Source organism: Stegostoma tigrinum, chromosome 20, assembly GCF_030684315.1.
Source record: "Stegostoma tigrinum isolate sSteTig4 chromosome 20, sSteTig4.hap1, whole genome shotgun sequence".
NCBI classification, from domain to species: domain Eukaryota; kingdom Metazoa; phylum Chordata; class Chondrichthyes; order Orectolobiformes; family Stegostomatidae; genus Stegostoma; species Stegostoma tigrinum.
This window is the reverse complement of record NC_081373.1, coordinates 13968702-13995291: the sequence shown is the minus strand read 5'-3', so window position 1 is coordinate 13995291 and position 26590 is coordinate 13968702. Positions and strand designations below refer to the sequence as shown.

The window sequence follows — 26590 nt, the reverse complement described above, 5'->3', positions numbered from 1 at the left end:
CCCTTTTATCTGCTATATGCATTGTACATATAAAAGGTAAATTAACTTAGAAAGTTATCATACTTCCAGAGGACCATGGGGCTGCTCTCTCATTAGAGAGAGGCAACGGATATGGTTTACCCTGAGAGGCAAGATTGAGAAGGTGGGAACTTCAAGTACATGGGCTGACATTGAAACACATATAAATATCCACTTGCTTCAATGACAAGGAGAATCACCTCCTTGATCTGTGGATTATCGGTTCCTGAAGACGCAGATCAGAAACACTGAGAATGGAAAGAGAACAACACAGCAATGCAATTCAGTCTGAAGATGACTCTATTCTGTAAAGTCACTTCAAAGAACTGAGGAGGAGTCAGAATGGGTTTGGGCCATTTTCAGGTAACTCCCTCAACTGCATCCACATTGTTTGCCACTTTATCCAAAGTTTAAGGCCCCATTTCCCCAACTGGTCCATGTCAGCCAACTGCAACTTCCACTACATCGGCTGCAACCCCTCGAGGAATACACGAGAGTCAATGTTAATATGAAATGGGGATTGGTGCATGTGGAGTATGGGTGAATGTCAAGTTCCCAGTACCGAAGCCCAGAGTCACTCTGCAACAAGCAAGATTGGATTCCTAGTCAGGCTTCACTGCCTGGGTGATATTGTGATCTCATCTTGCCATTGAAGTACTATACAGCTTGTAAATTCTGATGTTCAAATCATTTCTGTTTTATTAACAGGTTCCTAATATGGACAAGGAGATAAATGCCATGAGGCAAATTGTAGATGCCAACTTTTATTCCATTGTACAGAAGGTAAGATAGTTATAACCTGAAAAATCATCAATCCATCCAGCCTCAGAATATTGACTTATTTCCCAGATTTTGAAGGTTATGAACCAAGTCAGCCAAAGTGGCCCCTTGGCAGGCTATTCCTGACTGGGAAGTACTGAAATCCCAGGAGTACAAGCTAAAGATGAGGAAGTTAGGAATGGAAAAAAGTTAAAGGACCTTTTTTCACACTGTCAAGCTCAGAATGCTAATTATTTATCTTTATCTAATTATTTATCTTTCCCCTTCATTAAATTTTATTATCAATGGGGCAGACTGGATTGTCAATATGTTTCCTGATCACATGACACATTTGATCACAATTTCTAGAAAGGAGCAATCAGCAGTAATCAGGGGGAGGCGATAGCCTAGTGGTATTATCACTGGACTGTTAATGCAGAGACCTACATAATGTTTTGGTTTGAATCCTGCCATTGCAGATGGTGGAATTTGAATTCAATAAATATCTGGAAAAGAAAGGAGTCTAATGATGACCGTAAACCCATTGCTGATTGTTGGGAAAAACCCATCTGGTTCACTAATGTCCTTTAGGGAAGGAAACTGCCATTCTTACCTAGTCTGGCCTACATGTGACTCCACACCCACAGCTATGTGGTTGACTTGTAACTGCCTTCTGGGCAATTAGAGATGGCAATACATGCTGCCCGGCCAGTGACGCCTTCATCCTGGGAATGAATAAAACAAAAAGGGACAAAATGAGATGGCACTGATGTCCTCTGCAGCTGTCTCCTAAAATTCTCAATGGTTTTTGACTAGATGTGACAAAGTAATGTCACTAACTAAAATGACAAAAACTGTTGGATTGTTTTAATTGCATTTAATTATATTTGATTTTAGATTTCTCTCCTTAATTCTGGTTTTTACCATCGAGACTGAAGACAATATCAGCTCCTGGCAAAGCTAAAAGCCTAACTCTAGTCCCAACCTTCCTTGAAGTCTGATTTTGGGAAATAAGGTGACATTTCACCTGAAAAGTGAGCCAGTTCCTAGTATTCAAAAGTTATACGGCCTTTCAATGCAGTCACCTTCATTCAAACTTACAGGAAAAAGAACTCTCTCAGACCAGCCAACTGCAAAACATCATTAAGCCATTGACTCACTGGACTCTAAATCAAGAAAATTAATATCAACATCTTCAATTATTAAGTTATTCATTATGTGTTTTCTTTCCCATCCATTTTTCTTTTTTCAAGTATGCTTGTGTGCATGAATGTGTGCTGCAAATCATTCTCTCTCTGGGTTTTGAATGCATCAGTAAACATTCCTCTGTTTTTAACCTAAATAACTTGCAGTGGGTTATTTTCAAATTCACAAGTAGGGTTTGGGGGGAAAAAGGGCCACTGCCTGTTACAGATGGGGTAAGTAAATAAGGAACAAGTTGTGATCCACCTCTGTTATGGACAGGAGATAACAATAAAAATGATTTAATTAACACCTTCATTGTTCTGTGACAGAAATTGGGGTGTCACGTCTGTGATAGAGCCCATTGCAAAAGAGCAGGTTTCGACCAAAGTAAAGAAAATCTGACCAGACTCGGAATTTATGAAGCAAATTCACTTGGATATAGAACAAAACCAATTATAATCTGCAAGGTCTAATTTAGTGGCTGGAATTAGCTTTAAGATAAATGAATGCACTGCAGCAATACCAGAGCAACATTGTAAATTGTAATACAAACATGAGCGTTGAAAAGGAAGAATTGACTGGAAAAATAGTAGCCTCTCTAAGCCTAGGACCATTGAGATTTGTAGCCGGACACAAAAAAAAGAAATTTACTTGAGGTAAAATGATCCAAGCTATTCCAGATACTTTTAAGCATTTTGACCTTAGCCCTTATTTGGGAAGAAGTATCAGAAGAACCAGAACCAAAAACTGATTGGAATCCCGTACCCAGAATACTTATCCATAGCTGCAAAATGCTGGTGGTGCTGAAAAGTTGGAAACTAGAAAGAGGTTTGGTAGGGAGAGTAGGAGAAGATGAAAGGGAAAGAGAGGTACTTTTGGCAGAAAGAGAGAAGAGAGAGAAGGTGAGACAGAGAATTCCTTAAAGGGAGAGAGAGAGAGGAACAAAATACACATTTTGGGCAAAAAATGTGGGACCTGGAATTAAAAATATGTAGAAGGAGGTAAGAATTACGAACATTACAAGGAACTGCTTGGTAAGTTCCTGAGCACTGAGAACAAGGCAATAAAAATAAAAATAGTCAAGAAATCGCTGGTAGGTGTTAAAAGAAATGAAGGGAATGCAACAGGAATTGATGTAGTGACCAGCTCTTTGTTATTTAAATGGAAAACGAAGTCATTCCTGTGAAGCAGAAATGCTCCTGAAGGAGCTACCTGACATAGTACCATCACAGAGAGGTCTGAAATCATTTTTTTCTTTAAAGTTATATTCCCTTACTTAAATTTTCAAAAAATGGACATTTTGTGGGACCAATGACATCACTGTCTCAATTAGATAATGCCAGTTGACCACAATTTGTGGATTGTATTGATCAGCAGTTTCCAGGGGATAAAGGATTGCAACATCTTCCTGGAATGTCACACTCCTTGCATTGTGTAGACATTCCAGTCAAGGTAACAGATGCCTGAGCCAGCTAGTTCAGAAAAATGGAAATAATTGAAACAAATTATGCATGAGATGGCACTAATGGCCTCAAATTTTCTTCTAAAACACATGATGATTTTTGACTAGATGCTTCAAGATCATCTCACTAACCAGAGTGGCCCATCCTGAAGATAATAAAATGTGAGGCTGGATGAACACAGCAGGCCAAGCAGCATCTCAGGAGCACAAAAGCTGACGTTTCGGGCCTAGACCCTCCATCAGAGAGGGGGATGGGGGGAGGGAACTGGAATAAATAGGGAGAGAGGGGGAGGCGGACCGAAGATGGAGAGTAAAGAAGATAGGTGGAGAGAGTGTAGGTGGGGAGGTAGGGAGGGGATAGGTCAGTCCAGGGAAGACGGACAGGTCAAGGAGGTGGGATGAGGTTAGTAGGTAGCTGGGGGTGCGGCTTGGGGTGGGAGGAAGGGATGGGTGAGAGGAAGAACCGGTTAGGGAGGCAGAGACAGGTTGGACTGGTTTTGGGATGCAGTGGGTGGGGGGGAAGAGCTGGGCTGGTTGTGTGGTGCAGTGGGGGGAGGGGATGAACTGGGCTGGTTTAGGGATGCAGTAGGGGAAGGGGAGATTTTGGAACTGGTGAAGTCCACATTGATACCATATGGCTGCAGGGTTCCCAGGCGGAATATGAGTTGCTGTTCCTGCAACCTTCGGGTGGCATCATTGTGGCAGTGCAGGAGGCCCATGATGGACATGTCATCAAGAGAATGGGAGGAGGAGTGGAAATGGTTTGCGACTGGGAGGTGCAGTTGTTTGTTGCGAACTGAGCGGAGGTGTTCTGCAAAGCGGTCCCCAAGCCTCCGCTTGGTTTCCCCAATGTAGAGGAAGCCGCACCGGGTACAGTGGATGCAATATACCACATTGGCAGATGTGCAGGTGAACCTCTGCTTAATGTGGAATGTCATCTTGGGGCCTGGGATGGGGGTGAGGGAGGAGGTGTGGGGACAAGTGTAGCATTTCCTGCGGTTGCAGGGGAAGGTGCCGGGTGTGGTGGGGTTGGAGGGCAGTGTGGAGCGAACAAGGGAGTCACGGAGAGAGTGGTGTCTCCGGAAAGCAGACAGGGGAGGGGATGGAAAAATGTCTTGGGTGGTGGGGTCGGATTGTAAATGGCGGAAGTGTCGGAGGATAATGCGTTGTATCCGGAGGTTGGTAGGGTGGTGTGTGAGAACGAGGGGGATCTTCTTGGGGCGGTTGTGGCGGGGGCGAGGTGTGAGGGATGTGTCGCGGGAAATGCGGGAGACGCGGTCAAGGGCGTTCTCGATCATCGTGGGGGGAAAGTTGCGGTCCTTAAAGAACTTGGACATCTGGGATGTGCGGGAGTGGAATGTCTTATCGTGGGAGCAGATGCGGCGGAGGCGGAGGAATTGGGAATAGGGGATGGAATTTTTGCAGGAGGGAGGGAACTGGAATAGTTCTATGTAGCTGTGGGAGTCGGTGGGCTTGAAATGGACATCAGTTACAAGCTGGTTGCCTGAGATGGAGACTGAGAGGTCCAGGAAGGTGAGGGATGTGCTGGAGATGGAGAGACCACTCTCTCCGTGACTCCCTTGTTCGCTCCACACTGCCCTCCAACCCCACCACACCCGGCACCTTCCCCTGCAACCGCAGGAAATGCTACACTTGTCCCCACACCTCCTCCCTCACCCCCATCCCAGGCCCCAAGATGACATTCCACATTAAGCAGAGGTTCACCTGCACATCTGCCAATGTGGTATATTGCATCCACTGTACCCGGTGCGGCTTCCTCTACATTGGGGAAACCAAGCGGAGGCTTGGGGACCGCTTTGCAGAACACCTCCGCTCAGTTCGCAACAAACAACTGCACCTCCCAGTCGCAAACCATTTCCACTCCCCCTCCCATTCTCTTGATGACATGTCCATCATGGGCCTCCTGCACTGCCACAATGATGCCACCCGAAGGTTGCAGGAACAGCAACTCATATTCCGCCTGGGAACCCTGCAGCCATATGGTATCAATGTGGACTTCACCAGTTTCAAAATCTCCCCTTCCCCTACTGCATCCCTAAACCAGCCCAGTTCATCCCCTCCCCCCACTGCACCACACAACCAGCCCAGCTCTTCCCCCCCACCCACTGCATCCCAAAACCAGTCCAACCTGTCTCTGCCTCCCTAACCGGTTCTTCCTCTCACCCATCCCTTCCTCCCACCCCAAGCCGCACCCCCAGCTACCTACTAACCTCATCCCACCTCCTTGACCTGTCCGTCTTCCCTGGACTGACCTATCCCCTCCCTACCTCCCCACCTACACTCTCTCCACCTATCTTCTTTACTCTCCATCTTCAGTCCGCCTCCCCCTCTCTCCCTATTTATTCCAGTTCCCTCCCCCCATCCCCCTCTCTGATGAAGGGTCTAGGCCCGAAACGTCAGCTTTTGTGCTCCTGAGATGCTGCTTGGCCTGCTGTGTTCATCCAGCCTCACATTTTATTATCTTGGAATCTCCAGCATCTGCAGTTCCCATTATCTCTGGCCCATCCTGAAGCCCTGTTTATGTGACTGACACTGTTGGTTTGTTTGAATCATCTTTAATTGTACAGATGTTGATTGCTTTCCTTAGTCTGTTGTTTGTGATGGGGCAGAAAAAAAGGCAAAAGCTGTTTCACATTCAGCTAAAAGCTTTTCTATAAGTTCAAGCATTCGTAAAGTCTGATTTCAGGAAAGAATTCTATATTGCTGCACCACCGAGTTCAAAGAGAGAAAGTAAAAAAGAAAAGAATTTAAAATCCAACTCTGTAAATTAGTTCACCTTGACAATGATAACCCAAAATATGAATCCTAGGGAAACACATTGGCAATATAAATGGGAACAAAGAATAATTATAGCTGACAAAGGAATATTAGAACCTGTTCTTTGTTGCATTTCTTTCAATGTGTCCTTTTATGGTATTCATTAGAATATAAATTATACCTTGATCCAATGTACAAGGAATGCATTTCTCTGTTGCACGCTATTATAATTGTTCAGGTGACAATTACTTTGAGTAACATTGACTCGTGTATTATTCTCTCTCATAATGTTAAGAATCCATTATTCTCTACACCTGAACATTTGGGCTATAAAACTCGACAGCTTTCAGGTACTTACCAAATCTCTATGATTCACTCCTAGTTTCCCAGGACATAATGAAGCAGTATTCAGTCAATATCTATAATTACTCAAACTCTTGTAATCTGCTGTATAAATGTTACACTTTATCTCTTCCCTAATATGTGTTTGTTCCTTTGTGCAAAGGGTTATAAGGAGTTCAATGATACACCAGCCTTGCTCGTCAACCAGTCAATTAGCTCAGTGTCAGGTGAGTGCAGTCCTTGGATCAAATCTGTTCATCCTAAAAGTCTTGGTATTGCAGATTAGTGTTGTTGTGTACAAAATAGAGTGATATTGTGTCAGTAACATTCAAGTTCTACTTCCTCTAATTTCCTACGCTTTACTATTCAAGGGTAATATATTATTATAATTGGGGAATTTGGATTGTTGAAATACAGGTAGATGGATTTTGGTTTCAGTTCTGCCACTATAACATTTTTAAGAAGTCGGAATGCCATTTGTTACAATAGCCTAAATACATAATTTCCTTGAAAGCATGTGATTCAGTTATAGCCTTCTAGGTACTTCTGGGCTGCTAGAGGATGAAATGCAGGAAGCTGATGCCCAGGGAGTTCAGAATCAGGGGCCACAGCCTAAGGATATAGGGTAAGCTACTTAGCACTGAGATGAAGAGAAACCTCTTCATCAAGGGAGTGTTGAGCCTGTGAAATACTGTGCAATTGAGGCTAAAACATTGAATGTTTTCAAGAAAGACATTGACAGTTCTCAGTGCTAAAGGGATCAAAGGATATGGGGCAAAAGCAGGAACAGTGGACTGAGTAGAATGATCACATTGAATGGTGAAACAGACTCAAAGGGTTGAATGGCCTGGTCTTGTTCATATTTTCTATGCTTCTACATTTTTTTAAACACTGTGAAGTTTGCAAAAAACAGATCACGTGCCAATAGTTTTGGTTTTGCCTTCAGTTCAAAGGAATCAGGCCTTCAATTCAGGTGATCAGTCTCTTTCCAGCAAAAAGGCTTTACATTTTGAAATCTCCAAGCTGTGATAGTTTGTACAGAATTTTTCAACACATCAGTATTGAAAAGAGGTTTAGACTATAAAGAGATTCAAGCCAGCAAAACTGGAAAGGAGTCATAAAACTTACTTGGCAGTCTAAGAAGGAGAACTGGAAAGAATTAGTTAACTGAACTATTCAAGAGTTGAGATAGGAGTGAAATTCTCTGGGATTGAGTATCTGTAATGGACATTACTAGGGAAAGGGTTGAAATTTCTTTGCTATTTGTTTTAAGATATTTTGAAATGTTTTGGTTTTTAGCTTTATTTGTCTTTTTCTTTCACATATTTACTTTTGTTCCTGTGTTAAAAACAATGCTAGACTTGTGTGAATATGTTCAGTGACCAATACCATTGTAGTCAACCGCAAACATTGATCTTATTAACACAAAACTATGTTTCATTTTGTGACCTGAACTGTGCAGTATTATCATCAACTGGCATCATAACAAATGGGCCCCTATGAGGATAGGACTTCATTGAATTTAAGAAGGATTTATATCTCTGTAAAGAAACAAGTACTTGTAGACACTGGACATAAAACCAGGAGTGTTGTTATTGCATGAATGTGTTCAGAAATTAATCACCGTTGAAACAGTATTACTATCAGCTGTTGCCTTACATTTGAATATTGTTAATTATTCTGGTAATTTTTTGTTTTGCTGGAGTTTTATTGTTATCTCGGATTTTTTTTATAGCTATACAAGTTTATTCCAACTCTTAGATTTTAGTTAGTTATGAGTTGCAGTATCTTTTGTGGCCACTGCCTTAGCTGATCATAGGTTATTACTTGATTACAACAGTGATGCTGTTGAGCACTGTCCAAATTATTTTGCAAGTTAAACCATAAATTACCAGTAACATTAATTTTAGGCCAGGAAATGGCTGCATCAGTAGAGTGATGTTGATCTGAAATCATCCTGATGGGAGCTCATGATTTTGAAATGACAAAAAGGAATATAGTCTACTGTTTTAATATTTTTTCAAAAGCTGCAAAACCAGACAGTACAAAAATGCTGATGATAAAGGCTTCTTAACATTGGTCTTAAACTTTGGAGAATTATTTACTGTGCCACTGTGATCAACTGAGATGCTAAGCACCAGAATTATATTTCTAAACCCCTCTACATCACTCAATTAAAACACCCTTAATGCATACTGTTTGGCCACCTTACATCACCTTACATGGTTTGTTTTAAATTGCTTGGGGGCTACGTTAAAGGCTATAAAGGCCCATTAAACTCTGCCCATACACTGGGCAGAGTTTAATGGGCCCTCAGGAGTGGGTTGTGAGGTGGAGATTTGGGGGCCACCATAAAGTGGTAAGTGGAATAAAGGGGTATGGAATAGTGTTGTTTTCCCACCACCATGGAGTTTATCCAGTGTGGGGTTGGGAATAGTAGAGGACGGCATTTCAATTCAGAGGTCAATTGATTGGTCAGAGAAGCAACATTTTGATGCCTCTTTCTTACCTCTTTGCTTGGCGACCTTCCTGTGGGCTCAAAATGAATGGGCTTCAGGCCGAGGCCCCCAGTGGCAATGCTGCCACTGCAGGAACATTGCATTGGCATAAAAGAACCCAAATCCCATGTGTCTTGAGAGTAGCATCAGAGCCATTTCTTCGGGATGATTGCAGTCCCAGCTGTGACCACTGCTCCCTACTGTGCTGATGGGACCAAAGAATTGCTGTTACTCTAATTGTCCTGTAGTTGTTATGTCATCTCTCACCAAGGGTCCCACCGGAGTTTGTTAGCTGTGTGAAAGCCACAGAATCTGACGAAGGCTTTTTGAAACTATTGGGATGGAATTGCCCCGGCTTTTCTGCTCGCTGCTAGGGCTATCATCACCCAAACAAAATGTAACCTGCTATATGAATGGCCAACATTCCAATTGTTGTTCTGACTGATTTTGTATGCTTACATTAAATAATTTTAAAAACAGCTTTCATAAAAAAATTTATCATATTTTTCCATTTACACAGAAATAAAGAAATACTTGAAGAATATTGAACACCTGATACAAAATATCACACAGACATTTCCATTATTAACCTCACTAAAATCAATAAACAGCACGCTAGATCTCGTTGATAGCAAGATAAGTGAATACCGCCCGAAGATCCAACAAGGCAATGAATACAGGCAAGATGGGGAATGGGGGCAGCACTGTATTACTTGATGAAACTCAAAACTATCAATGTAATGTTCTAGCTTAGCTCACATTCCTGAACTAGGCCATGGTATACCCACATCTCTCACTAACACGCTGATATATCCCATGCACTCACTGTAATACTCTGATAAATCCCATGCACTCACTGTAATACTCTGATATATCCCACACCCCTTGCTATTACACTCTGACATATCCCACATCTCTCACTGTAACACTGATATATCCCATGCACTCACTGTAACACTCTGATATATCCCATGCACTCACTGTAATACTCTGATATATCCCACACCCCTTGCTATTACACTCTGACATATCCCACATCTCTCACTGTAACACTCTGTATCCCACATCTCTCTCAATAACACAGTTATACCCCTCACACCTCACTGTTACACTCTGATATACCCGACATTCCTCGCTATAACACTTTGATATACGCAATACCTCTTGCCATCACACTGTACTATCCTCTATGCCCCTCTCCCTAATGCACTCATATATTCCACACCCGTCACGATCACACACTGATATATGCCACACCCCTCACTGTCACGCTGCAATACACCCCCACATCCCTCACTGTCACGCTGCGATACACCCTCACCCATCACTGTCACGCTGCTATACACCCCCACATCCCTCATTGTCACGCTGCGATACCCCCCCACACCCCTGCCACGCTGCGATACCCCCCACACCCCTCACTGTCATGCTGCGATACACCCCCACACCCCTCACTGTCACGCTTCGATACACCCCCACACCCCTCACTGTCACGCTGCGATACACCCCCACATCCCTCACTGTCATGCTGCGATACACCCCCACACCCCTCACTGTCACGCTGCGATACACCCCCACACCCCTGCCATGCAGTGTAACATTCTCTGAATTCCATATCCGAGATTTATATAGCTGATCATATTAAAATACATAGGTTTCCTGAGTTTGTTGGATGACTCTGGTATTCCTGTATTTCAGGTGGATTGTCGGGATTGCGCTATCCTGTATCATTCTCCTGGTTGTTGTGTGTAATTATCTGGGGCTTCTACTGGGAACAGCATACCTCAAACCTAATGTGAATCCCACCGAACGGAGCGTATTGTCCAACTGTGGGGGGAATTTCCTCATGGCGTAAGAAAAAGGCATTTTTTCTATTTATGTTTTAATTTGAGATTGTAAAGTTGTTCTTGAATTTGCAGCATTTTTCATACTCGGGCACCTCCAAAGTGCTTCACTGCCATGTCTAAGCAATGTATACAAATCCAGAAACCAAGCTGCGCACAGTAAAGTTCAACAGGCAGCTCTGTGATATATTGCTATGTAACGTACTTTTTAAACAGACGTTTGGTTGAGATATACATATCGGCCAAGTGCTGAAGCAATAGCAACTGTCACTGACCATAAACATGCAGCCAACAAAGATCTTGCAACGTTTATGGTTTGAATATCCCCTTCTCTGTTGTCAGTTTGAATCTTACTCTACGTCACGTAACCAAAGAAATGTTACAGCTGAGAAGGAGGCCATTTGGTCCATCGTATCTCGACCAGCTCTTCAAATGAATATCATTATGTAGTGCCAATCTCCAGCTTGTCTCCCATATCCTTGAACATAATTTAAATGTAATGAACCGAGTAATGGTCTCTTCAGTGTCTCAGTTGAACCTATCTCCATGACACTTGTGGGCAGTGCAATCCATACCCTAGTTACTCCTGTATGAAAAGATTACTTTCTCACATCACACTTGCTCCTTTTGTAAATCACTTCCGATCCATTCCCTGTCATTCTTACTCTTATTCCTGCTTGTAAAAGGATATCTCCAGGTGTTTGGCAGCAGTGGTGTCCGCAAGCAGCCAATCAAATTGAAGTCTTCACATTGACAGCAAAACAAAAAATTACCGATGTTCCTTCACTTTTAAAATTTAAAATCTCAGTGAAGTAACTGACTATAACTTAAGAAAGAAGATAAAATATTGTTAAACAAACTTTATAAAATTCATTTTGAAACAAAAATACATTTAAAAAATCAACACCATCGGTACGGCGAAACAGTTAATGTTTAATATTGAGACAACCCTGCGTCAGAAGCACGGTCATTTTGATCTGAAACGTTGGGCTGTGTTTTCATCCTTGGGTGGGTAACGGGTCTTAAGAAAATGCCGGTGCTCCTTTCAGGAAAACATCACTCCAGGAGGGGAGGGATTGAGTTGGAAGGAGAGGCTGGATAAGCTGGGACTTCCTTCACTGGAGCAGAGGAGATTGAGAGGTGACCTTGTAAAGGTTTATAAGATAATGGAGGGTATAGATAAGGTGAATGACAAGGGTTTTTTCCTTAGCATGGGGGATTTCAAGGCGAGAGGGCGTACTTTTAAGCTATGAGGGGAAAGATTTAATAAAAAAACATGAGGGGCAATTTGTTTTACACAGAGAGTGGTTGTGTGTGGAATGAACATCCAAAGGAAATGGTGGATGTGGTTGCAGTTACAGCATTAAAAATGCATCTGGATAAGTGCATGAATAGAAAAGGTTTTGAGGTATATGAGCCAAATGCAGGCAGGTGGAACTAGCCTAGTTTGTGTTTATGGTCGGCATGGACTGATTAGACCAAAGGGTCTGTTCCCATGCTGTATGACTCTGAGTGTAGTTTTCATCGTGGGATTGCAGGCTATAGTTGGACCAATGGACCCTCTAAAAGTGTGGAAGTAGCCAAAAAGGCAGCTGGGTGCTGTGATGGGCTGTTTTAAAGTTTCACTTTGGTTTTGTCGGTATTCATCTCTGTAGTAATAAAATAAATTAAGCCCCATACCCATCATAGCCCCTCACATTTCCACTAATTCCCTTTGCCCCATACATGCCAATTAGTGTCAACCTCTAGCCACCAAAATGGCCTCTTTTAGCCCCTCTTCTAAAGTATAATCGTTCTACCTATCTTGCTAACAATGCCCTTTTACCCATTTCCATGGCCCCCAATAGCCCTGATGCCAATGGTGCTATTTGATGCCAACAATGCCCAAATCACCCTTTGCCATTAGCCCCCCCATGCTAACTTGCTTATAATCTTTATGGACAGCTCTCAGAAACCATGTGCGGAAAAACGAAATAAAGTTTGAAAGAGGAGCAGTGAGAGAAGAAACCTGAGACAGACAGCGAGGTAGCACTGAGAGGAATGTGTGTTTTCACCCCATTTTAAAGTAAATAGTTTTGAGAGCATGGAAAGTAGCTAGCCTATCCTGTGCCAAATGGGGTATTGTGGACATCTCGTGTAGCATAGATGATCACATGTGTGGGAAATGTCTTCAGCTTCACTTCAGAATTTTGGAACTCAAGTGACAGCTGACATCACAGTTGTGCGTCTGTGAAAGTGGGAATTACCTGAAAAGCCTCTTTAGCAAAGTGGTTATGCTAGATTAGGAGCAGGCAAGCACAGTGGGCACAAGAGACCATTAGGCAATCTGGAAAGACCAGGCAGTTAGTGCATGAGTTGCCTGAGTCTATCTCACTCACTAACTAGTTTCTCACTCTGGAAGCTGGTGTACACGATGATTCATCAGGACAATGTAGAGAGAGCCACAGGTGGGCCAGCCGCTCAGGTGGTGGGGAAGAAGAGTGTAACAGCAGTAGTGGTAGATGATTTAATAGACTTGCTGGGAGAATAGGCAAGACATTTCTGTGACTCCAGGATGGTATGTTGCCTCCCTGGTGCCAGGACTAAGGGTTTCATAGACCCGCTGCAGGGAGAAGCTGAGGCTGTGATCCATATTGGCATCAATAGCATCAGTAGAAAGAAGGAGAAGTTGCTGAAATTAAAATTTAGGGAGTAAGAGACCGAAAAGCAGGACTTCTAAAGCAGTAATCTTATTCCTGCTCTTAATACAACAGGTTTTCTTTAATACCTTGATAAGTTTAAGGTAATTGTGACTTTAACACCTCGGCTGCAACTTCTGATAGCTTATTTCTGGAGCTATTATACACCCAAGTTTAAAAAAAAACTTGGTCTGCTTCAAGTCCTTGAAAGAAGGCACGGTGGCTCAGTGGCTAGCACTGCTGCTTCACAGCATCAGGGACCAATGTTCGATTCCAGCTTCGGGCAACTATCTGTGCGGAGTTTGCACGTTCTCCTCAGATCAGCATGGGTTTCCTCCGGGTGCTCCAGTTTCCTCCCACAATCCAAAGATGTGCAGGTTAGGTGGATTGGCCATACTAAATTGCCCATAGCGTCCAGGGATATATAGACTATGTGGGCTAGCTATGGTAAATGCCAGATTACAGGGATAAGGTAGCGTGCTTGGTTGAAGTGGGATGCTCTTCGGAGGGTTGGTGCAGACCTGATTGGTCAAATGGCCTTTTTCCACATCATTGGGATTCTACAATTCCTCTTCAGAATTTATCCCAACACTTCCAGGCTGGGACATTGGTGAACACTGACACTTTCATTATCATTCCCACCACAGAATCTGGGCCAATATACTGCGTATGGGCCACCTAATTGAAATAAGTTTGATCCATTTTATCTCAGCCATTATAAAACTGGACAATGCTGAGCACAAAATAGAAGAGTTATTAAACTGGAAACATTTATTTTATTTTTCTGTCCCCAGTTGCTGCCTGACCTGATGGGTTTCTGTAGCATTTCTGTTTTCATTTTTGTTCCTCCAACATCTGGAGTTTTTTGCTTTCAGTGTGACATATTGGTTTGGGTCTAGGGGACCATACGGATTTTGCTGTGGCAAATGAAATTGTCATGTTGGGACAGTAAAATGGACACTTTTCATTAGTTAAGTTTGGTAGTTGGAAAAGAAGGGAGACACCCCCATTATATATTTAAAACTATATACATTTGAACAGAGACTATGTCCACACTTTTAGTGAGAACTCTGTACCAGTTTATCACACTCCATGAAACTCTCATTCTATTGATTACCAGCTCCTCATATTTGTACAGCCATCGACAATTAGCCTTTAATTATTGCATGCATCATGTGTTCCCGTGTTTCCTCAAGCCTCAGGCATCCCTATGTTAACATAGCACCACCCCCAACCTGTGAAGGCTGTTTTTTGAATATAAACAGTACAGAGTTTTACTCATCGAACACTTTGCTCTGCTCCAACAGGGGAGTCGGCTTCAGTTTCATCTTCTCGTGGCTCTTGATGCTGCTTGTCCTTATCATGTTTATTGTGGGTGGAAATGTCTATTCGCTGGTTTGCAAACCCTGGTATGACAATGAAATTTTTCAGGTAATAAATGTGTGCCTTTCTGTGTTGATTAGGTTCTTACTAAACATCCGCAGCTAACAGCAGAAGGCAACATGAAATAATTGACCTTTCTCTGCTGGTTCTGACTGCTGTCTTCTTGAAGACTCAGGTTCAATCTTTCATTGTCTCTGTTCCTCATCTCCAGCTGTTGTCTGTGTTTTCATCCCTTTATTGCCAAAGTTTCAGATTCTGCAGCCTCCACCACCTCCAACTGCCCCCCCCCGTTAATCATAAATGTTCCTGATTTGCAAATGTATCACCATGCTTTCGTTCTCACTGGGCCAAAATCCTGGAATTCCCTCCCTCACAGCACTGTGGATGTGCCAATAGGACACAGACCTCAATCGTTCAAGAAGGCAGCTTACCACACCTTCTCAAGGGCAATTAGTGAGGAACAATATATGCTGGCCTAGCCAATGACACTAAGAATGAATTCTTAGAAAAGTTCATGCTTATTTCATAGTTTTACGCAATCTTTTTCTCCCTTTCGGGAATAGTAACAAAGTGTTAGGAGGCTAATTTTCAACCAGGTCTTTTCACTGCAATGAACCATAAACCTGAGCTTCTGGCTCAATAACAGTGCATTACCTATTGAGTACAAGACTCCCACTTTGATCAAGTGCAATGTGATGTTTCTCAGAGATATGGTAAGAAATTGTGTAGGCTAGGTGGGTTATAGGGGGATGCTGTGCAGATTAGATGGGTTATAGGGGGATGGGTCTGGTAGGACGGTCTGAAGGTCAGTGTGGACTTGTTGGACCGAAGGGCCTGTTTCCACACTGTAGGGATTCTATTCTATTCTATTTTGTGGAGGGGTACCAAAGAATAATGGAACGAAACGATTCATTGTTCTTGTATCATCTTTTTGAAAGTGTTATCCAAATAGTATCATTTCTCTGTTTTTTGTCCATGGTCTTGTAAATTTCTCTCTGTTAAGTATTTATCCAATTTCGTTTTTAGAGTTTTCATTGAAACTTTACCATCACCCTTTCAGGCAGCATGTTCCAGATCACAACAATTCTGTGCAGAAAAAGTTTTCACATTTCTCCTATTGCCACTCTCCTGCAATCTGTGTTCAATGGTTACCACCTTCCTGCTAGTGGAAGCAGGTTCTCCTATTCATTCTATTAAAACTCAATTAAAACCCAAACATCTCTTTCAAATCTCCCTTCAGGCTTCTCTCCTATTAAGTAGATCTTGACCATGGTGTGAAACTTTTTCATTCCACTATAATTCCTGTGCCAACATGAAGATGCCTTTTTCTTCTTCCTGTCTGTGCAGTTCTCCCATAGGGTTCTATGTGATGTCTGTGCCAAGCACTGTACTGTGAATACGCTGAGGTATTATTGAGAGGGTGTCAGTCTGTTAGGACCCAAAGTATTCTAATACTTGTGGCTGAGCTGTCTGTTTAACTCGGTTCCCCTCCCATTCTCGCCTTTGCATAAATATCATTGTCTTTAATCAGCATGTTTGAAAGTAAATTTAAAGACTTCAAGTGGTAATCTGATGCTATATTTGGCTAATTATTAACAGGAATAAATGACAAATAATCTTTGTAGAAGATGCCATTAAATAGCAAATACAGATTTCTTAACGGCCACATGAGGAAGTGAACCCTCTGCAGTTGGGAATTGATCAAATGCAGCCTTTTTAATTTTGAACACCTCATTGAGTAACATTAACTTGATAATGATATAAAACTGGTGAGATTTATTGGGAGTCAAGTAAACAGACCAGACCATTTCTGAAGAAACATCAACTGAACTCAACATTTTGCTGGGGGCTACACTTTACCTGAATTTCATTTCAGGATTCTCTGAGATTATGTATTTCACACAGTCACTAAGTGTGATATTGTCTTCTCTCTTTTGACTCAGTTATGGTATTTATTCTCACAAAAAGTGACGTTGTACACAGAGCAGAATAAAGAGCAGCCGAATAAATTTGAAAGAGTTGGATGAAAGAGGTTTATGGAGGGGGAGGGTGTTTGGTGGAGGAGAGTGTAATGGACTGTTGATCATCAGAATGATAGGACAGCGTCTGCAGAAAGAAGCCAATCAATTCTTTCACCTTGTTGTGTACAGTGCTGTGTTCAGGAGATTATTCTGAGACAAGCACAGACTGGGGAAAAAAATGTTCTGAAACTGATACCTGAATATTCCTCTCTTCTGGTGCAGGTAATTGAAAGCTCAGGGCTGATGGCTGAATTTAACCTGGCAGAGATACTTGGATTGAAGAATACCTCCCTGAGCATCCACAAAACCTACAAGTGAGTGAGAGCATTCCTTTAAAATTAGAACTGGAGTTGCATCTGAATTATCCCCCTATTTACCGCAAACTTGGTGTTTTACCAGAGTTTCTGGGGTTAATAAGAATTGGAGACCATCCAACCAATCACAGCATCATAGGCTTGTTTTTGTTTATAGACTTGTTCAGAGTTGTTATCACACATCAGACAAACAAGGGCAGAACTTGTACAGCTAATGGTAGGGTCTTGGGGAGTGTGGTAGAACAGAGAGAGCTAGGCTATAATTGGTTAATTATTAACAGTAATAAATGACAAATAGGTTCAGGTACATAATTCCTTGAAGAAAGTTGCTTCAGAGGTTGACAAGGTGGTAAAGAAGGCATAGACATGCTTCCCTTCCGTGGGGAAAACTCTTGTCCTTCGTGTTTTTCATAAAGTGTCATATCCAGAAAAGAAAACAGCATACTCACTCTGCCAAATTACTGTTTTTTCTCAAATAATTGAACATAACCTCCTGGTTTTTGTATGCAATGCCTCTGTGTATAAAACTCAGGACTCTGTATGCTATCTTGGTGACCACTTGCACACTGAGCTCCTTTTTTTTTGTATACAGTGACTGCCAAAACAACAAATCTGCATGGAAGGCCTTGCAACTAGGGAAGAACTTCAACCTGGATGAATATTTGAACCTGAGTAAGGTAAGTCAGCAACCAGTTGGATGTTAGCCAAGTTCAGTTGTTTTGATAATTTTGGGCTAATGCTAAATATAAACTTGGCTCAATTATTGCAAACTGTATGACTGTATGAGTTTGGAATTTGTCTTCGGACGGTCAGTTTTCTGATAGGCTTTGCACATAAAAATGTGAGAAATAGGACAGGAAGCTCATACAGGCCCTTGGGGCACCTCCACCTGTCAAGGCAATCAATAACAATCGACTGCTTCAACTCTGTTTTCCTGCTTATTTCCCATAGCCCTGAATTCCCTGAGAGAACAAAAATCTGTGCATCATAGCCTTAACTATATTTAATGATGGAGCATCCACAATTGTCTGAGGCAGCAAAAGCTCACAAATTTACACTATTCCAACCTGTCACCAGTAGATCAGTGTGACTATCTGGGATATGGAATAAACCAGGGGATACTATGTGGTAACAAAGTGTGGAGCTGGATGAACACAGCAGGCCAAGCAGCATTTTAGGAGCACAAAAGCTGATGTTTCGGGCCTAGACCCTTCATCAGAAAAGCCTGGATCAAAAACTCTGGATTTCAGTACCCTCTGGTTTTTCTTGACTGTCCATGTAGTGCCTGTTTGTAGCAGTAACTGGTCCTTTCAATAGTGCATCACCTAGAGAAAACATTGGACATTTCCTCTTATTGTTTTTGTGTTTATATAGATTACTTCCTCATCTCCAGCGCAACTGGTTGAACTCTCATTTTTTAAAATAGTGTTCCCCGTCGTCCCACTTATTTCTTACTCTCAAATAAAGGAAACACTATGGGAACAGACCCATCCCAGAAATCACAGGGCAACTGTGGACTGGAAGTGATACCCTAGTGGTTAGACGATTAATCTAAAGAGCAAGGTCATGTTCTGGGTACCTCGGTTCAAACCCTACCACGTCGTGAAATTGAATTAATACATTTTTTAAAAGTATGGAGTTAATAGTCTAATTGTGACCATGAAACCATTGTTGTTAAAAAGCCATCTGATTCACTAATACCCTTTGGGGAAGGCAACTACTGTCCTTACCTGGTCTGACCTATTTGTGACTGTGGATCCAGAGCAACGTGGCTGACTCTTAATTGCCCTCTGGGCAAATACTGGCCTGGACAGTGACACCATATCTTGTGAATGGATTTATAAAACACCGAAAAAGTTCTGTTAGATATAAAGGCCTGGCATGCAACAAGGTAAAGAGCATTGAGAAATTACTTGTTCAGGAGGGAGAAGCAGAATGTATTTTTTTTTGCTGCTGAAGTAGTGTTCTCACAGTCAGAGACTAATACACTGGGAGATACTGAATCTGCTTTCTCCTTGTGTGCCAGAAGGTCCACATGTCTCAGTGGCAACCTGACAAACTATTTTCCTTTGGGATTCTCTGCCTCCTGTTTCACAATTTTCAAGGCCAGAAAGTACAATTGAGATAGGGAACTCACCGTGAGGGAGATCAGGAACTCAAATCCATCTCATATGCCAATGGTAAACCTGTTTAAAAACTGAGGGAGAGGAGCTGTCGCCATAGAATTCTAAAGGAGTTGTGACAGCATTGGAAGCAGGGGTGCATGGACTATTTTTATATTTCTTTTGGTTCCCTGCTTCTTTTATCCAAGCAATACTGTAAAGTCCTGACATACATGAAGCAGAAATATTTGCAGTACGAAGGCTGTACGTGGGTTGCGTGGTGCTGCGTCCAAAGACCAGTGAACTGTGAACTATCTGATGAAGGGTCTAGGCCGGAAACGTCAGCTTTTGTGCTCCTGAGATGCTGCCTGGGCTGCTGTGTTCATCCAGCTTCACACTTTGTTATTTTGGATTCTCCAGCATCTGCAGTTCCCATTATCAACTGTGAACTATTACTTAGTTGGCAGTATGCCTGCCTCTATCCCAAAGATTTGAAGGTTTCAGCCTCATACTGGGCACTTGACAATGCAAATTAGGCTGAGGAAGAACTGCATTTTAGAACTGATGCTGTCTTTTGCCTGAAATTTTAAACTGAGGTCATGCCATAGGGGAGTTAAGCCTCTCATGGCAATAATCTGAAGAAAAACACCGTAGTTTTCTCCAGTTTACTGGGCCACTGTCTTGCCTTTGAAGACACAGAAGTGCAGATATCAGGTCATTCTCACTGTTGGAGCATTGCCATGTGTAAATCTGCTGCTGCTGTTCCTACATGTGATAATAAATACAATTCAGAAGTATTTAGTTGGATTTAAGGTACTTTGGATCACCCCAAGGTCATGAAAGACTCAATGGAATTGCAAATTCTTCATTTAATACATTGGTTTCATAACACACCAGTGAGGCACCAAGGATCAAGTTAATCTCTTTACAATAGTTGGTTCCAGTGAATGTCCATGTTTCACTTCACTGAGGTGTTATAGATGATAGGGAAGCAGAAGAAGTAGTGATAATACAAGGGACACATTGAGTAGACAGGATCATCAACATTGTGTGCAGTTCTGGATGTCACACTTTAGGAAGGATGTGAATGCATTGGACAAAACGCAGAGGAAGTTTAGGAGAATGGTTCCAAGAATGAGAAGCCTCATTTAGGAATATAGATTGGAGAAGTTTGGACTGTTTTCTTTGACAAGGAATAGGCTAAGAGGTGATCTTTACAAAATTGGAAAGGTCCAGATTGGATAGGGACAAATGGTTCCCACTTGTAAGAGGACAAGAAAACCTGAGGGGACAGATTTAAAATGATTTGCAAAAGAAGCAAATGTGAGATGAGAAAACAACTTTCTCACACAGTGAATAGTTTGGGCCTGGAATGCATTGCCTGGAACTGTGGTGGAGGCAGGTTCAAGAGGACATAGACATAGCCTTGTGCACAATGTTCTGGTCCCAGAGGTAGTGAGTCTATATTTCAGAGGGAACTTAATTAGTCTGGATAGTGGCATCCCAGAGACCTGCTTACTTCCTAGCCGGGCCTGAGCTCCAAGCTTGGCCTTCCTGCCCCATCGCTAATTGAGGTCCTTAACTGGTTAAGTTGTTATCACCCAAAAGCCTATTCCTGCCTGGACTGCAATTACTTCAGCCCCAGGTGAGATGAGAAACCCTAGTTCATGAACAAGAGAGGGTCTGGCATAGGTCAGTGAGGTGGCTGCCAAGAGCCTCCCTCCTGCCTGTGCTTTCAAACCCCAAGGCCCATGTCTCCCTGCAGCCTCCACCCCACAAATTTACCCATACCCATACCCATTAACTCTCTCCTATCCTGTGGTCACCCTTTCACTGGGAGTCCTGGAAGTGCACAACCAACAGCGAGTCCTGATCAGCTCGCAGCTCTTGACAGCTGGGACTTCTTCCACTGGGATCCAATATCCAAAATCAATAGATGCCTGATTTCCAGAAGGTCAGACTGTTTTTCACATCTTCACATGGTGCAGGGTTCTCTCTGCTATTCTCTCCTGTTTATCGACCAAAAACAAAATGGTACTGCACTTGGACTGGTGGGGAGAAGGTAACTGGGTCAGAGATTCCCCGATGGAGAGAGTATACATGGGCTTTGGGAGTAGTTGACCCAAGAGACCAGATTATTTTGTTCCATGATGGTTTAAATTTTATTGTAGCCCAAGAAGTCAGCACTGCTGCCTCACAGTAACGGGGACCTGGGTTCACTTCCACCCTTGGTTGACTGTCTGTATGGACATTCTCCCCATGCCTGCGTGGGTTTCCTCTGGGTACTCCGGTTTCCTCCACAGTCCAAAGATGTGCAGGGTAGGTGGATTGGCCATGCTGAATTGTCCATAGTGTTCAGAGATGTGTAGATTAGGGGAATGTATGTGGGTGGGGTGTTCTGAGGGTCGACGTGGGCTTGTTGGGCTGAAGGGCCTGTTTCCACACTGTAGGGATTCTATAAAAAAAGTCACCCAAATCATACTCCTTTTATCCTGTATAAATTATCAATATCTTATTTTTCTCAGTATACAGGGGACATATCAAGTACATTTGATAAACTGAATGTCAATTTATCAGGAATTACACTGCTGGATCAGAACGGCAGGACGACTCTGAAAGATTTCTTCAACACCGGAATTGATGATCTAAATTTTACTAGCATCTCTGAGCAGGTAAACCTGTTTCTGCATGCACTGACATGTGAAGTGGTACTGTTACTGAGTTAGTCATTCAAAGAACTGGATAACAGTACATAGTTTATTAATTCAAACTCCATCAACACGGGCAGTTTGAAATTTTGTATTGAATTAAACAAGCTATTGAAATAGAAAATAATAAAAAAGTGATAATGAAGCTGTTAGATTGTCAGAGAAATCCCAACTGACGAATTTCTCTCTTAGGAGAGGAAACCTCCATCCTTACTTTATCTCGGCCTGTGTATAAGTGAACGTGGTTGACTTTTAACTGTCCTCAGAAGTGGTCTTGTGGGTAGTTGAATCAAACCATGAAGGACAACACTGGTTTAACTCATTCTAAGGGCAACAAGGAATTGTTAGTAAATGCTGCCCCAGCCCCAGTGAGGCCTACATTCCCTGATCATGCGGCTTATTTCTGTTTGTGGGATCTTGCTGTGCAAAAGCTGTTTCTTCCATTACAACAGAGACTACACCTCAAAAAAGACCTCACCAGTTATAAAACATTTGACACACTCCGAGATTATGAAAGGTGCTATGGAAATGCAAGTTTTTATTTTTTTCCCCAATATTTAGCCACGAACATTTGCGTGTTTTCTCAAAGTTATACTGGTCACTTCTATAGTGAAGTGCCCACCTACAATCTACTGAATTTGTATCCACTGATTCCACCTTATTTGAGTAGAATTATTATCAGGGGACAACTACTACCAAGAGCGCCTTTAGAGTTGTCTGTCTCACTCGTCACTTTAACCTGGGTATATATTCACCTGGCAAATATGCTTTTACAGTTATAATTAGAATTAGGTTTTGTTATCACGCATACAGAAGTACAGGAATACAGTGAAAAGTTTACAATGTCATCTCTCATGGCGCCATCTTAGATACAAATTACCTAGGTACAAATCTTATACACAAAAACACAAATAAACAAGTAGTCACATTACCTGACACTGATTCATCATATTAGTTAGAAATAAGACACAGTTGAAAGGACACACATTACACTCAGAAAAACCGATTATAGATAAACAGTTTATTGCAGTAGCTCAGCGCAGGGGCTTCCAAACATGGCCTGGCTGGCCTTGCAAGGCACTGGCCACTGGCGCTGGACCCCAGCAGCCCAACAACCATCCAACAACTTCTGCTAGAGTTAGCTTTGTGGAAGACACGCTGGAGAAATACCAAGTAGCAAAAGTGGGAACGTGGTTGGGGTAGAACAATTAGAGTTATGTAATAATATTGTGTTAGATTCTAGATGGTATATATATATTTTTTCATTTGTTGTTTTTCAGCTGGAGATGCCATTATTTCAGCAGGAACTGCACATCACTGTCGGGAAATTACAAAATTTCTCAAAGAGCACGGTAAGTTCAGTTGTAATCGACTTGTGCCAGAAAGCAGAAGTGGCACACGTTTCAGATCTCTTTTTAACTGTATTGTGTTTTGTCAAGTTTCATTTTAATTGAGGTGAAACTGATAGGGCTGGTTTGATACTGACTATCACCATGGTATAGAAATCCATGGAATATCTCTACAGAATACGTCTATATTAGCCTGAGTCACATGCCAGAGAATGGAGTACAAAGTCCAGGCTAACTTTCGCAGTGCATTATTCAAGGAGTGTTGATCTGTAGGAAATACCGTGTTAATTCAACACTCTGTCTGCCTTAGAGATAGTAGGAACTGCGAGCGCTGGAGAATCTGAGATAACAAGGTATAGAACTGGATAAACATGGCAGGCCAAGCAACAACATAGGAGCAGGAAAGCTGATGTTTCGGGCCTAGACCCTTCTTCAGAAGAAGGGTCTAGGTCTGAAACATCAGCTTTCCTGCGCCTATGATGCTGTCTGGCCTGCTGTGTTCATCAAGCTCTACACCTTGTTAACTCTGTCTGCCTTCTTCAGTTTTATGTAAAACACCCAGTGACACTATGAAGAAGGCAAAGGATGATCCATAATATTTTGGCCAATATTAATCCTTCTAACAAAATCACAAACAGATTGTCTAGTCATCATGGTATTCTGTTGTGGGATCCTGCTGTGCACAAACTGACTGATAAGTTTACTACATCCAGCTGCTACACTTTAAAAATTATGTAATTGTCTGAAACAGTTTGTGATATCATGTGACTGTGAAAGGTGCTGTATGAAGGAATCCTTTCTTCTCTTTACTCAATATTTAAATTCACAAAAAATGTCCCAAATAATTGTTTTCCCCAAAACTAGTCAGTTCAATTTAAATTGCAGTCATACCATAGTCCTCCTTCTTTAACAGAAGGAATAATGCAGACTGCAATATTTCTGTCATTATAGACATTGAAAAAGGCAACTCGCAGTGGGAGATGTCAGTAAAGTGCATAAAAGAAGCTGTAAAGTTAGTCATTATCCCAGGATTCTACCAGTGACAAATTAAAGGGCAGGATGAGGGCATTGCAGGATCCAATTCAAGCTGTTAGAATCTTTGAGGCTCTTCCTTCAAGAACCAACAACGATAAGGTAGGTCATCCATTCATTTGCCCATTCCTGCCTCAGATATTGTGTAGCCAAAGTGGGAATGTTGGAGGGTGGTGGAACAATTAGAGTTGGTGGGGGTCATGTAATGAAGCTACTTGGAATACATTCAAACAGAAAATGCTTGAGTACGGTAGTGCAGTGATTGTGTTAGTGGGCTAGGACTTCAAAATCTTGGACTCTAGAGAACACGAGTTCAAATTTGATCATTGTATTTTGAGAATTGAATTATATTTAAATAAAGAAACTGGTATTAGCAAAAGTGAAGTCATACTGTTCTAATAGCTCAAATATACATTACTGTCCTTGCTAAAAGAAAATGTTGTCATCTTATCAATTCTAGGCTTACATATTGTGCCTCTTAATTGCCCTGTCAAATGACCTAGAGAGACACTCAATTGTACCAAATAATTACCAATGCTTTTAGAAGAAGGGCCATCACCACCTTCACAGGGTTAGTCAGCAAAGTCCACCCCTGAGAATGTGTCACCAAAAATCAGCAGCCTTAGACTGGACAGCATAAGGGATATTTACTTGGTATCAAGCCTGTGCTCTACCAGACCTTGCAGTGTTTGACCAAGAAGATATGCTTTATCCAATCGAATCTGGGTCTCTGAAATAGGAAGACTCATCATTGCTCAATGCTAATGTGTGCACACCTTAATGAGCTCAAGCATCGTTACTTAATGATACAACTGTCAACAGCTACTCAGTGCACATGACATGAATACACAAGGGCAGAAACACACCAACCTGAGTGGACCTCTACCTCTGACTGGGAGACTGCTGTCATCCCAAAGATCTGCATATTAACACATGGCAATTTATTATATTATAGGTGGACCCAGTCAAGACCAAACTGAACAAAGAGGCAGCAAGCCTGAATGACTTGAACAGCTGGATCCAGACCAACATGGTGCCAAACATTGTAAGTTTTAACTTGGATATGTTCACATAGTTCATTATAATCACAGCATCATAATGATAGTTCAACAGTTGAGCAATAAAGGTGTGGAACTTGTAAAGGCCTGAAATGTCTAGGAGAAGGAATACAAACCCAATTAAGTTCAAGAAACTAATCCATTGACGCTGAACCCACTGTACTGACTTCCTCACCGTATTTTTAGCCTCTCTTTCTGGAAACTGTGAAGCCAGTTTCACAGTGTAGGCCTGACTATTCCAATGCTGACCTGGCCAGACTCCCATTTTCTGTACTACCTGAACTTGAGTTCATCCAAAACTCTGCTGGCTATGTTTACCCTTTATCCTTGTGCTCATTGACTTAATGTTGGCTACCAACATACAATGTCTAGCCTTTAAAATTCTCATCCTTACCTACAAATCTTCCATAACCTCACTACTCTCTATCTGTGTCACCTACTCCTGCTCCACAAAATGCCAATTCTGGCCCCTTGTTTTATTGTCTCCATTACAGGAAGCCGTGTCTTCAATTGTTGAGGACTAAGTTCTGTAAATCCATAAACCTCACAGTTTGTTTACTTCTCGCTTTACTTTTAACTCATTTCTTAAAATCCACTGCTTGGACTGAGATTTTGGCCATTTGATTTATGTCTTCTTGTTTGATTCAGTGTCAGCTTTTAACTGGTGTTATTCCTGTAAAGCACCTTGGGGTAACTTTCTTTGCTAAAGGTGCTATGTAAAAGCAGATTGTTGTCATAAAAGGGCTAAAGTCGCTGTTTTCACTTTATTTCACTGTATTGTAAAAGACCTAATTAAGTACCCCTTTGACCCTGTGAAGTGCCATTGGGTCACCAAGGATCGCAAGAAGATAGCTTCCGATATCTCATCTCAACTGAGCCTCGAACAACAGTAGCCAAAGTGAAAAGAGGAAAGCCTCTCATGTGAGCAAATCGTTGCACTTTAAACAGAAACAGAGGTTACTGGAAATGTTCAGCAAGTCAATTAGGATTTGCGGAAAACCGAGGAGACAATCCATCCAACTCACATTAATTGCAAATGGTAGTAGTGGGAGAGATTCC

At 42.1% G+C, this 26590-nt stretch overlaps 1 protein-coding gene across 3 annotated transcripts in view; it reads left to right on the top strand.

Annotated features, from left to right (window-relative positions):
* prom2 (prominin 2) overlaps positions 1-26590 on the top strand; it is a 74729-nt gene that overhangs the window by 34904 nt on the left and 13235 nt on the right. For all 3 annotated transcript variants that reach the window (XM_048551420.2, XM_048551417.2, XM_048551418.2), the window contains 10 exons: positions 727-801; positions 6708-6771; positions 9563-9722; positions 10741-10893; positions 14872-14995; positions 17191-17282; positions 17875-17959; positions 21910-22056; positions 23373-23444; positions 25429-25518. In XM_048551420.2, the coding sequence (XP_048407377.1) occupies positions 727-801; positions 6708-6771; positions 9563-9722; positions 10741-10893; positions 14872-14995; positions 17191-17282; positions 17875-17959; positions 21910-22056; positions 23373-23444; positions 25429-25518 (1062 nt within the window). The remainder of the gene's footprint in view (positions 1-726; positions 802-6707; positions 6772-9562; positions 9723-10740; positions 10894-14871; positions 14996-17190; positions 17283-17874; positions 17960-21909; positions 22057-23372; positions 23445-25428; positions 25519-26590) is intronic.